Raw genomic sequence first — 13523 nt, 5'->3', positions numbered from 1 at the left:
TCAGGACATAAGTAGATGTTGGAGTCTGACAAATCTTGGTGGTGGCTGTAAAGCTGTCCTATTTAATACCTTATGTTTTCCTGAGAGTTTTCTTTTGAAGATGCACAAACCCCTGCCTGTACTGTTGGTAGAGTTCCATTTTTCACACCCATCTGTTAATAAGGCTGGAAATAACATTTGAATGCAAGTGTTGTAGTTTTTATGACAAAACATTGGTTTCAGCTCATGAATGGAGCTGCCACCTCACCAGTTTGTGATGCTCTTTCCTTCTGGGTACCTCCACTGTCTTTGAGTTCCTGCCAAGGTATGTGAACCAACTCACATCTCGTTCTGTTCCTTTCCAGCACAGGGCTCGAGTTGGGAGTTACTCACCTTGTCTGCAGATGTTTTACAGAAGTGGTGATTAACCCCCTCTCTTTTGCAGTTTTGGACACCTTTGAGCCACTTTGACTCAACAATTTTGAATCTCCAGAAATGCTCCTGAGTCACCTGTCGTGTCTATTGCAACCTTGTTGCTTCTGATAGCAATGACAAATTAAACTTCAGAGAAGTACATTCTAGTTTGAGACCAGCATCTAAAACAAATACAGGCTTGAGCCAGTATTTTACTTCAGCTGTGTGACTGTGCTTTAGTGTAAAGACGAGAGTTACTCCTTGAGTTCCTCGAGATGCTCTGGAGTGACCTATGCTGAGGTTATCAAGTCATCTCTCAAAATCTGTGCCATCTGAGTGGATTTTGCCATTTGATTCTGTCTTTGGAGAATGTTTGTAGGACAAATGTGAGATCAGCTTATTGTCTGTACAGCTGAAATCCAACTCACTTTTCCACTGCTGTTGCCTAACCCAGCTGTTTTCTTTTGTCTTCAAGGCCTTTCTGTGTTCATCCTTAACAAGTCTTGTTGCTGGTGTGGATGTGCCAGTTGGATTTCTGCTGAGTTTGTATTTTACTATCACCTCTTTTAATACTTGCTTCAGCTTCTTTGGCCATATAACCCATATGGAGTTTTCCCTAGTTTCTTCTTTCTCTGCTTTTTAATGCCCTCCTTTTTTTATACATATAAAGTTTACGATGCTGCTTTTTCTGAAGGTGTTTTTGAGTAGCTGATGATTGCTTTGGCTTGTTTCCTGTCCTTCATGCAATTTCTCATATCATCAGTTATCCAGATTTTAAGTCTTGCCTGGAAAACAGCTATAGTTATTCTAGCATCTCTGATAACTGTCATGAAAAAAGAAAAAATCTTGCCAAACATAGCCTTCACAGGTGTAGCTCAAAATGCTTTTTTAAAAGGACTAAACATACACTTTTTCAAGGCAGAACTTAACCTTAGAGGGCAATATCTGCTGGACTTCCTAAGGCCATCCACTGGCACGTGGTGCCAGCATCAGGAGGCAGAGAGCCTTGCAGGGTTGGACTGTGGTGAGTGGAGGTGCCCTTCCCTGTGTAACGTGGGCCTCTCCTGGGAAAGCTGCTTGGCTGGTGCTGCCTGTTGAACTTTCCTTTCCAGCTAACCAGCCTTTTATGTTACATCCTTTCTGCTGGAAACAACTACTACAGCAAAACAGAAAGGTGGATGGGAGCTGGGATCCCATGAGGGGTTTTCTTCCTGACCCACCAAACCCAGTGCTTTACTTGCTTTCCCTTTGCAGGGTTTATCACATAACCCCATTGCATGGCCTTATGCACAGGAGGGAGCAGGAGGAATTTTCCATGGCCAGCGCAACTCGTAAATGAACACTTGTGATGGGCTTGCTTCCTTTTTTGGAAGGTTTTTTTTGAAGGTTTCAAGCTGGACAAAATTGCCATCAAGGATATTATATTAAATGAAATAAAATCAGGGAACAGTTTATTATGTTCCCATGAGCACTTTACGTATGTATTTGCATACATATATGTGTGTATATGTGTACGTATGTTTAAAAGGACCCATATATATATAAGACCTGCCCAAAATTAAAACTAAACCAGAAATCCACCAGATTTCTGGAGGTGAAAAATATTGGTAACTACTGTAATAGAATCAAAAGTAAATTTTGCTTATTCTGGGCAAAAAACCCAGAACTGTGTTGAGATGGTTTTCAAATCTTTGTGCATGAACACAAGCTCTGCAGATTGCTGCTCTCAATTGCAAGATGCCTTTTGTCCTTTCTGATGTAGAATTGTGCAATTTCTCTGCTGGCTCATTTATTCTGGTGCTGATGGTCAGAATGAACCATGAAGAATAAAAGTAGATGTGCCATTCGAATAAGAGCACTCTGGGTCATGCTGGGAGTGCAGCCTGTTTTGATATCTTTTCTACTCTGGCCTATGTCCCATCCCTGGTCGTGGCTCTGTTCCTCTTCAGGGCACAGTCACCCCTCCATCTCTAGTTACATGCTGGAGCAAAAAATTTTGGGATTGGCCCTTGCTGTGAGAAGCTCTGAAGCATGAAACATCGTGTCCGCTGATTATGGCCCAGATTTGAGGGACTGAATTTCCCTGAAGTCATTGTACATTGGACTTCTGTGCCTCCTTGGGGCTTAAAGTAAACTGGTAGAAATTGTTATTATGTACAAGTATGCAGGCTGAGACTCAGATGTTGGATCTGTCTTCACTAAGTGCTGCTGTTATGAGAGCTGTGCTTCCTGCCCTTCTTTTCCTAAGACCCCAGAAAAAATGGGATAAGCAAGAGAGAAGTCCACAGGAGGGAAGAGACCTTCACATTCAGCCTAATTCTCAGCCTGTGTACTTTCTGAAAGTTCTTGTGCTCATAAAAGTGCGTCAGTCTTGCTTTGCTCAAGGATATTTAAATAGAAGTTCATAACTGGTGTCACTCTGCCAGAAGTAGTTCTGGTCAAACGAGTTTGCTCCACTTTTCTGGACTCTCCTTGCAAAGACGTTGGGTTAAAGATTATCCTCAGAAAAGTCTCTGGTGTAGGAAGTGACGAGCCACTTTCTTCCCCATCACACTGTTCTACACAAGGAGCAATATTGTCCTGTTCCAAAGTTAAATTGTCTGAATGTTAAGCTTTGATCGCAAAGCTTAAAATTTCTTTCCTCTTGCATTTTCAGCTCTATTTCCAAGTGTAAATGTCTTTACATGCTGAATAAACTTTCTCTCTGTATTTTTTCCTTACAAAGACAGTAAGAACGAGCACCCTGAAGAAAGTTTCTCAGCTCCCTTAGTGGTGTCCTTCAAACCCTCTCTGGTGTTTCTGTGTCTCGTTGAAATGCAGGCAGGGAACAAGGCAGTAGCATCCTGACACGACTCTGAACACAGGTGTATACACAGAAAAAATTAATACTCTGTAGTGCTTGGTACTGACATGCAAGTCCTCTGTGTTTTACCCTGAGACCCCAACTTATTCTCTGTCACTGCTATCCACAGAAGTCATCCACCAGTTCACATGACCTTTGCTAGGCCTGTAATTCTTTTCCTTAATCCTCATTCACATTGACTACTGCAACAGAGGTCATGTAACTTTTATCTTATCACTTAGTACTGAGCTAGAATACGTTATTTCTGTGACTTTTCACTGCAGTAGAAGGATTTTCTTTATCCTCTATTTCGATATGTAATAAAAATTAAAACCTCTCTGTATCCTCTCAACCTGGGAAAAGTGCAAAATGTTCTGTACAGAATGCTTTACGATGCTGTATCCCTACACAGACTTGTGTGTCACGAGTTTCATACAAATGTGAGCTGTCTCTTGTTAAATATTGGAATTAGATTACTCTGATAAAGCAACATCAGCAATTGAACAGTAGCAGCTACTTCCACTCGTGAGAAGGGCAGCTACACTCATAAAAGTGCCTCAGCCCTTCTTAGCACAAAGATATTCAAATAAAAGTTTGTAAAACTGTGTCACTATGCCAAAAGCTATCCTTGTCAAACTAGTTTGCTTGGCTTTTTTCAGCTCTTCTCATGGGAGATCTTACTATACCAGATACACAGAATATCCTGCTTCCCACGGGGTGGAAGTCATCAAGCTGGTGGACTGGCTGCCCTGGCAGCGATCAGATAGTTGTGTTTGTTCAGGATTTCCACTTACACCTACCCTTGTACAAATCAGAGTTTGGATATGTGAATGTCCAGAGCTTACTCACTGCCTTGACATAATGAAATTTGAATAGAAATAGCTCATTTACAGGCAGAGTAAACTCATATGAACTGAATAACTGATGGATAATGAGTAGAGTCAACAGAATCTGGGCTGGAGCTGCTGCAGAACTTGCAACTGTCTCCCTGTCTGTTCAGCATTTGCCAGGTGGATACTGGTCAATCTCTTTTCAAGTCAAATGTGACTGTCAGTCTCTAGTAGCCTGCTAAGGTCAGAAGTGATAAGATAAAATTGCTTGGTGTCCACACTGCTGCTGACTGGAGGCTGTATTTTGAGTATTTCAGGTTTGCTTGGCTCAACAGAGGTGGTGGCATTTGGTAACTTCACTGATTGAGCTAGGGTTGTGTAATAATGCATCAAGCCATTCTTTTTTCAAGATGATGCTGTAGAGTCAGTGCTTAGAAAGGTTTTTGGATCTCTCTAGCTAAGGAGAAAAATGTGTTTATAGTATATATTTTAGTCTCTGTTTTGCACTTCTGCACCTTCTCATGTAATTTCATGTCCTCTTTTGTGTCCTCTCTCTTCTTTTAAGCTTGACAAGGTGCCTACCTGCCTTTTGTGCCTTCCTCTGGTGCCTGGAGTCCTTCTGCAGTTAGCAGTGTCTCCTACTGGCACAGGCAGAGTTCAGAGAGTTACTACTATTCCTCTCCTTGGCCAGCTCAGGTAGGGAAAGGATGACAAAAATCTGGACCACATGCTCACCCTCTGCTCTGCTCAGGTTCCCCCTTCTTTCAGTTTAGCTGCCATGAAGTCTCTGGCAAATTCAGAGTCCACCAACATCACTGGCCACTGGAAGGAACAAGTGTTCTTCTCCCTCCTCTTCAGAGGCTCCTGTTCACTCTGAGTGCTTTTAAGAAGTCTTCACTATTCTTTCCTAGCCTGCAGCTTTCTGGAGATGGATCGTCTCCACTGCATAGCTCTGAACATTTCTAGGCCACAGCGGAGTGAAAGCTCACCAGGAAATCATCTCAGTTACACGGCTTTTAATAGAAATCCTTGAGGTGGAACTGTCAAAAATCGGATCAGTTTCACTCTGCTGAAGCCTGGAAAGCCAGCAGAGGAGCTGGAGCCATTTCAGCTGCTCGAGACAGCTCTCTATTAGTTTATCCTGAGTTCATGTTTGTGGGTCTCTGGATCCAGCTCTTTTGGTTGTTGCTATAACTTTTCTTAAATGAGAGCATAGATTTCTAGCAGAATAAACAGTATAGCAACTGAAGAGATGTGTTCTACTGGTATTGAACAAATTGGACTTTACGGTTGCATTGATTAAATGCTACAGACTGAAAAAGCTCCAGTTATTCTTTTGTTGCACAGCTGAAGCCTGCAATGGAAGTTAATATTGGGAAAGTTCGTTATGCTGTTCTTCCCTAGTAAGTTATCTTGACCCCCAAATGACTTCCTAAGTATGGCAAAAAAATAAATTACTTAGGCAATTAGGTAACAGGAATTAGATTAAATTCAGCATATTAAAATATGTTCTTGAATCACCTATGTTTTTCCTTTGAATTACAAGTTTAGGTCAAGTAAGTGAGAGGGCACGATACTGAGAGTGAATGGTGGGTGTGGAGATAAACAGAGTACAGCCATTGTTAGCAGCAAGATTTCCAGGATGAAACAGATTAGGATTCATTCAGCTAACATATTTTCCATGGAATAGTAATATTGGACACACAGACTTTAGGAACAAATGCACATGCAGGAAGGAAAAATATTAAGTAAATAGGCAATGGAATTGTTTTTGTAACATTTTAATTTTGGTTGCCATTAATGTAATAAAAGTGTATTTATGTAGACTGCAACTCTACCTGGTTTTTTGTAGGTTTAATTCTGTTGCAGTAAAACTTCCAACCCCTATGTTGACTGGCAGCTTCTCAAGGACATGTGAGGGCCAGGAGCCCTGAGTACCCATGCTGTGATTGTAGTAATGTTATGTGGCTACTGAGACAGCTATGATTGGATCTGCTGGGGGTAGATGGCAGCTTCCCAAAATTATCTTGATCTTTGTTGTGGATCAGGCTTGGAGGATTCTAAGGAAAAGTGACACTCTTGTCTCATCATTCTGCCATCTCCTCCATCCCTCCTTGTGGAGGTGCCTAAATATAAGTAAATAATTACACGCTTGGCTGCCTCGTGTGTCTAAGGAAGCCAGCTGTACTCACCTCTTCACGTTGCCTTTGCTCAGTGTTACTGCACATCCTTGTCTGTGCTGTACACATCTGTTATAATGCCTTTCCTCTCCCTCTTTGAGGGCCTCCTCTCTCTCACTTGTGCATCTTTAAAAGTCTTGATACTAATCATCTGAGTCTCCTGGTCCTCGTCTTCAGTGTGCCTTTGGGCAGGCAGGTGTGTGAGCTCAGGTGTTAAGACATGAACAGCTGTGGCAGGGTGATTTTGCTTAAATGAGTATTCAAAAATAAACATCTCTAAGGAGGTTAGTGCTGTTCATTAGACACACAACTCTGGGATGAGACAGCTCAGGAGTACTGATGGTTTGGAGCTACTTTGCTTCTTACCTGCAGAGCTCTCTTCCATTGCACACGGGAGCTGTTAGGCTGATTTTGGACAGGCTGCATGTGTTAAATTCCAAAGCTGTTGGCCTAACAGTCTCATCACAGTGAAATACCTGTCTTTCCTCCATCACAGGTGGAAAGCTCAGTGTCTGGAGATATAAATACTCACAGAGTACTGCTTCTTGTGTGATGGTTTCCTAAGTGAGCCTTCTTATAGCCTGTTTAAAATAGATTCCAGTTTTGGATAGTACCTGGTACCAAGTGAAATGGCACTTTGCTTCCTCCCTACCTTTTGGTAGGTTTGTGTTCTGGAGGAAAAAACTGTTCTGTGCCAATAAATATCAGCTGCAGCATGTGAAGAGGCCTTGTACTTTCTTCTAAACAGCAACATGTTTCCTTCTCATTGTCCCTAAAAATGAAGATTGTAGCAGAATAGTGCAACCTGGGCAAATCAGGGCATGCATGTGAATGTATCACCTTTTAGTTGAAGGGAGTTTTAATTTCCTAATGTCTCTTGTGTACTGATGTAGACAGAATTCCAAAAACACATCCTTTTTGAGTATGCCATGCAGTCCTGGAGATATTTATAATAAATTGGTCTGTTTTACACCACTTATGTATTTGGTGCTAAGACATAATATGCTGAAAACTGCTTCATGAAGCAGATATCAGAGAACCTGTTGTTGCTTCATTAGTAAGTAGTAGACTTTGCCATTGAAAGGTTTACAGCTGTGCTGGTATCTGAGCACTGAGCTGAAGAACAGTATTTTCTTTTTGAAAAGCTTTATATCAATAATGCCTTCTGATGGGATTCTTAAATACTCCCATGTAGAGTAACCCAACTTCTCAAGTACATATTTTTTTCTAGCTGAAGTAGCAAACATTGAACTGTTTTCTTAAAAAAACTTGTTTTTTTCCATCCAGGGAGAGATGTTTCTTTTTTTCTTTCAGTAAGTTGTGTTTGAGATCTGAAACTGTGATATATTTTCATTTGCAAGTGGATATTGCATCTTTAATTGTATTCTTTTTGGACAGAATTGCAAATTTCCACAGTGACCAATGCAAACCTAGTGAAAATAATTTTGGATCTGTCACAAGTAATCAGAATTCTAGTCTGATGATTTTTGGTCCATTTGGCTACCTTTTAATGTCGTGGTAATTGAATTGTAGAAGGAAATTTGGGGGGATTTAAAAATAAAATAATGTTTGACCTAGGAATGCCTGTCAGGCAAATCTAAGTGTGTATTGAATTTGCCTAAACTCCCTTACAGAGGGAGGCAAATTCCAAGTGTCCTGGATCTACTTCATTGGTAATAACATAACTAATTTGAGTTGCTTTTTGTATCTAGTGCCTAATTTTTTTTTAAGTAAGACTATTACAGTTTTGGTTTGTCAGTTAATCGCTGAAAGGAAAACACTGAGATTATAATGCAGTTTCACTGGATCCTGGTTGCTGAAGTGTGTTTTCACTGTAAGATAAGCTTATGAAGTACTGCCCAAGCTAACATAGTAAATCTTTCTCAGAAAACATGTCTTTGCCCAGGGTGGAAATATTGAATGGTCATTGGATAACCACTGCAGTAAAGGGGTCAGAATAATTCATTTTTAGTTTGGCATAATGCAAGGAGTTTCTTCCCACCTTCCCTGCTCAAAATTCTGCTCCTCTCACAAGTTAACTCTCCTTTAGGATTGCCTCCATGCCTCTACCCTGTTGTGGGAGATGTCTGTATCTCCCAGCTCAGATCTTCTAGACCGCCAGTCTCCAGTGGGTCCCTCTTACCTGCTCCTTCTGCCCAACCACCAAGTTCCAGCTTCATTAGAGGGAAGGAGGATGTGCAGTGAAGGAGAGGGACTGTCAGAAGTGTATTCAGGGGACTTGGCTACCGGACTCTCATGGCAGATTGTGGCTGTTGTGACTGAGCTTTCTGTGCAGTAATTTAACAACTGAGCCAGCTGGACCTTGGATATCGAGAGTTGTCCTTTCTGAGCTGAAGATTTTGTGGCAGGGAATCCTTATTTCTGGTGCTCTGCTATTGTAGACCTCTGAGCATTAGATGTAGCCCTGGTATCAAGAGAATTTTGACTACCAAGGGAGCAGCTACAAGCTATAGAGAAGTCCACATCTCTTGGCTCCGGGAGTACAGAGTTTCTCATGTCTCTTCTTCCCCATCCTTTGTTTCAGGAACATTCCCCATTAGTAAATGTGTGCGATGATGTTTCAGATTCTGAAGGTGATTAAAAAGGGTGTGTAAGAAGTAGTAGTTGGCTGGGATTCACTTCCTTCTTTCTTTTTGTTGATGGAATAGTTGTAGATCCCAGGCTCTGTCTGTTGGAGTCTCTAGTAATCCCAGGATTTTTGGGAAGGGATGCTGAAATTGGAGAGACCACTGAAGAAGATACTCTCTAGCCAGCCAAAGGCCCCTGGTTGATTTTGGCTGTGAAGGAAAAGGCAAGTTCTACCGTGTGCCACAGTGGGAATTTAGATGTTTTCTGGTATCTGTACTGGGTTCACATGGGGCTCATCTTCAGCAGGATGGGGAGCAGTGCCCCAGCCCTGAATGTTTTTTTATCCCAGGCAATGGAAGGCCCGCTTTCCCATTTGCTGTGCTCTCTGTGACAGCTGCATCCTGGTGCTTTTGTGCTTTTGCATGTGTTTGTGTGATACTTCCCAAGGACATCACTGCTGGCTTCTTATTGACAGGGAAAGCTGCTTCAGTGAAAATTTCCAAGTGGCTTTTTGGAGCACTGGGAGTTGGATGGATAAGTGGAAAGAAGGCAGTGTTAACAAGGGCATGTTCCTCACGTGACTCCAGGTGCTTTTTTCATTCATGCCTGCTTGACCTTGAGTCACTGCTGCTGTTCTGCTGCACTGGGAAAGAGTGAATGCAGCTCCTTCTTTTTTCCCCAAACACGTTTAGATCTGGCTTCTCTTCCAACCAGTATGTGCTGTTCCCTGGGGAGAGTTCACTCCAGTAAAGCCCTGGGCTTGTGGCAGGTGTGCTTGGAGGCCTGGCTTTTGGAAGGCTCCCAGCCTCCCCTTGTCCTCTGGCCCTGCCAGTGTTTCTTTGTTCCAGATCATCCTGTTCTTTGTCCAAACTGTCTTTATGGTTGGCACACCATAAACTGTTAACTGATCTCTTGACAATTTATAAGAAAACAAAATGGCTCCTTGCATTTATTCTTTGCTAAATGATTGCCTGGTATGACCTTTAGCTGGCAGAAACCTTAGAGGAGGTAAGCAGATGAGGTAACCTGGGTATCCCCACTTTTTAAACTGCTTATGATTATCTAAGCATTTTTTCCCCCCCAACTTGTTTGTCACTGTGAAACTCTGGATGGTTTTATCCCTTAGTAATGCTGGTTGTGGTAAGTCTGAGTTCATTTCAGTAGAAGTAAAAGAGAAATGTTTTTTCTGCTTCTATTACTGGTGCTTTTTAAGGAAAGTTCATTTTTATTTAACCCCCTGAATACCTGTTCATTCTCCCCTCAGCCTTGCTAGCAAGTCAATAAAGATAAAATAAAAGTAAAATCACTATGAAAAAGATCTCTAGGGAGAAACAAAGTGTGAAGAGCTTTGTATCAGAAGGCAAAGCTGGGAATAATTAGCAGCATATGAGAACCAGAGTTTGTCATTGTCAAACGACTGCTGGGATAATGTTGCCCGAAGGCAGCCCAGGCTGTCCCACGACCATCTGTGAACGTGCCCTGGTGATGGTGGTGCACAGCCGTTCCCCTCGGGGAAGCTGCTGCCCTTCCTGCTCCCCCCGGCTCCCCCGAGCACTGATCCCAACATCCCAGCACTACTCAGCCCCTCCCGCAGCCCCTCCATCCTTCATGTCACCAGCAGCCTCCTTCGAGGGTCTCTGTGGGACAGATGGGTGTCATCTGGGGGCCAGGGTCTGCGTGTCACCGCAGTTCTCCTGGATGCTTTCTCACATGGGCGAGCACTGTTGGCCTGCTGGAGCACAGCCCTCAGCGAAATCTTGCTTTATCTCTTGTCTTCTAAGGAAAACAGTGACAGCTACGTCCCTTGGAACTGGCGGTCGGTGCCACGGTCTCTCCTTAGGAAAGCAAAATTTCTTTTGAACACTCAAGGCCTGATTTTAGCACATGTGCTTGAGATGGATGTGATTGCCATACAAATGGAAAAAGGCAGCCATCTTCCACGAGCGCTCCAGACAAGAGCACTTGGATGCTTCCATCCGAAAAATGCTGGCAGAGCAGTAACCACAGGCGCTCAACAGGGAGGCAGCTCAAGAAGGGACCAAATCCAGCCTTTTCCATGGCAAAGATCGCTTTGGATGTTTGTAAACACTAAATGCCAGCCATCTGTAGCAGATACGCCCAAAGTCACGTACTTGAATATTTGAAAATTTCAAACTAGAAATTAGTTGACACTTGATTTTAATATTATCAGTATCTGGTCCAGAGATTTCAGGAGAAGGGAGCTCTTGGTCATATGCAGCAATTACTTTTATAAGACTTTTCATAATCCTGGTCCACAGCTGAAGAGGGTCAGCTCAGTAGTTATGGTTTCAGTTTCAAAGATAAACATACATTTTATAACTCTACATAATGTTTTTAAAGGAAATTGAATATTAAATGAATGTATGTACTTAAAGAATTGCTTATGTAAGTTAATGGCTTTCAACTAAGAAATGCCAGGAAATTAATGTAATTCTCAGTATTTAGTAAACAGAATGTGTGTTCTATAATTTCATGTATTATGGCTGGTATAGTCCTCCTTACAAAGTTGGGATTTATTTTGATTTTTGTTGGTTTTCAGCAGATGTGCATGGTAAGTGAACATATATCTGCTGTCTGTTGTAGTCTAGAGAAATAATAATTACTTCTTTCTTGGCAATTCTATCACTTCAGAGATCTTCCTTTCAAATAAGTCTACTACCTGCACCTTGTATTGTAGTTTACAGCAAAGGCCCAACATGAATTTGTCATGGAAATGTTCTACAGTAACTGTTGTGTGTGTTTGATGCAGGAAAGGCAGCTGGGATCAGTGGTATGCACAGAACAAAGCAAGATGATGGACCCAAGGTGAATGATCCCAGGCTTCTCCCAGATGAGTTTCTCCAAAGGACAGCCAAGGTAACTCCACGAAGAGTGACAAGCAAGCACGTGTGTGCTCCCAAAGGCTGAAGGAGACCAGCCCTGACCTCCCTGTAGTCTCCATCTGTTGATCTTTGAGTCTTGTTCCCCATTTCAAAGAGTAATTGTCTGATCTGATAAAAATCAAGTGACTTGTTGTTTTTACCAATTATCCTAGGTTAAATTCCCTTTGTTTGTCATGCAAAATTACTTAGCAAGATTCAGGAAAAAGATTGGATACTAATATGAGTGTCAGGATATCCAAAGTTGTCAGAATTAATTCTTACAGACTTTGGAAAGGCTGCTAGTGCTGTTGATTCAAGATTTGAGTCAATCTATAAGAGACCAGAAAAGGAGACTGCTGGGTCAGACTGGGTCAGGTCTCTTCCACGTCTTTTGCTTTCCCTTACAGTCTCTGACTCTGGTCCCTGTTGTTGGCTGGGCTGCTCCAGTCTCATCCAATGTGGCAATTCCAGCACTCAGAATCGTGCAGAGGTGCAGCTCCTGAGACCTTTTGGAAGGACTCTTCAGTATTAGCTTAGGAAATCGGCTATAATGTTTCTGTTATCCAGTGATTTATTATGGTCTACAAAAATATAGCCTGGATGAACACCTCTCTGGAACAATTATTTAGTGATATTGTAATTTATTATTCTTTTCAAAACCATCTTGTATAAAGGTAAAATAACCCCTAACTTCAGAAAGCACAGAGAGGAGGAGAGAACTGCCAAATTCCCAACAGCACATCCTTTCCTGTGGTTAGCATTGGATCCGCCAGCGGCACCGTTTTTGGACTGGCCTGTTCTGTGCTGACTGTTGGAATCACAGGCCGAGGATACAAATGAAAGATTTTACAGGAGTTGCTTGTATTTTGTGGCTAATTCCCTGCATTTGGAAGCATCTGCTTCTTGTCTGGTTTTGTTCTGTAATCAAGAAAATTGCTGTAGAGAGCTAGCACTTGGAAGGCACTTAGCTCCTCTATAGCCGTGAGCAAGATGGCAAGGAAAATACATTGTAAATAGGTACTCAGTTAAAAAATGCACACACACATAGGGCAAATAAGATATAGACCTTGTGACTTTTCCAGATACTCTGCTAAGCCTCTGTGTATCCCTATTCTGTTAAAGAAAATAACTTTCTCTGAAGGTATTAACTGTAGAAACTTTTACCTCTCCTAGGTGGTCTATATTTTGGAAAAGAAGCATTCCCGAGCAGCTACAGGTTTCATCAAACTTCTGGCAGACAGGAACAGTGAACTCTTCAAGAGGTGTGCCATGTTCTCACCTGTGGACCACAGAGTGCCCAGGGTCTATGTGCCCTTGGCTGATTGTCCTCCAGACTTCGTGACCAGGCCTGAGGGATATTCACAGAAGCTCTTCATCTGTCGCATCGTGGACTGGAAAGAAGACAGCAACTTCGCAACAGGGTACGTGGCTGCCCCTGGAAGTAGAGATGACTGAGATTTCTAGTCAGAATTCTTGATTTCACTTAATGTAATACAAGTAATAGAGACAGAAATCTATTAATAAGACACTTGCCTTGTATCCCTCTGGTATTTATTGGATAAAGTATGATGAGATGAAGAATAGTTCATCGCTCATGGCTACAAAGTGTTAGTTTCTTCCAGTGCTTGCTTAAGTGTGCTGGCACGTGCCAGCATTAACCAACACGTGTTCTAGAGGGAACACACACACACACACGTGCTGAGCCTGACCAGCACAAACACCGTGGGGTGCTGGCAGCCTTCCTGTCTTTCCTCCGTGTGTTTAACAGTAGTACACAGTGTGTAGGCATTTCACTTCTGCCAGAGGA

At 42.3% G+C, this 13523-nt stretch overlaps 1 protein-coding gene across 4 annotated transcripts in view; it reads left to right on the top strand.

Moving 5' to 3' along the window:
• Window positions 1-13523, top strand: part of DIS3L2 (DIS3 like 3'-5' exoribonuclease 2) — a 182295-nt gene that overhangs the window by 58486 nt on the left and 110286 nt on the right. For all 4 annotated transcript variants that reach the window (XM_064666095.1, XM_064666094.1, XM_064666097.1 and 1 more), the window contains 2 exons: window positions 11605-11711; window positions 12890-13137. In XM_064666095.1, coding sequence (XP_064522165.1) covers window positions 11605-11711; window positions 12890-13137 — 355 coding nt within the window. The remainder of the gene's footprint in view (window positions 1-11604; window positions 11712-12889; window positions 13138-13523) is intronic.

The sequence above is a fragment of the Pseudopipra pipra genome, chromosome 10 (assembly GCF_036250125.1).
Source record: "Pseudopipra pipra isolate bDixPip1 chromosome 10, bDixPip1.hap1, whole genome shotgun sequence".
Classification (NCBI taxonomy): Eukaryota; Metazoa; Chordata; class Aves; order Passeriformes; family Pipridae; genus Pseudopipra; species Pseudopipra pipra.
This window is presented reverse-complemented; position numbering and strand designations above follow the sequence as displayed.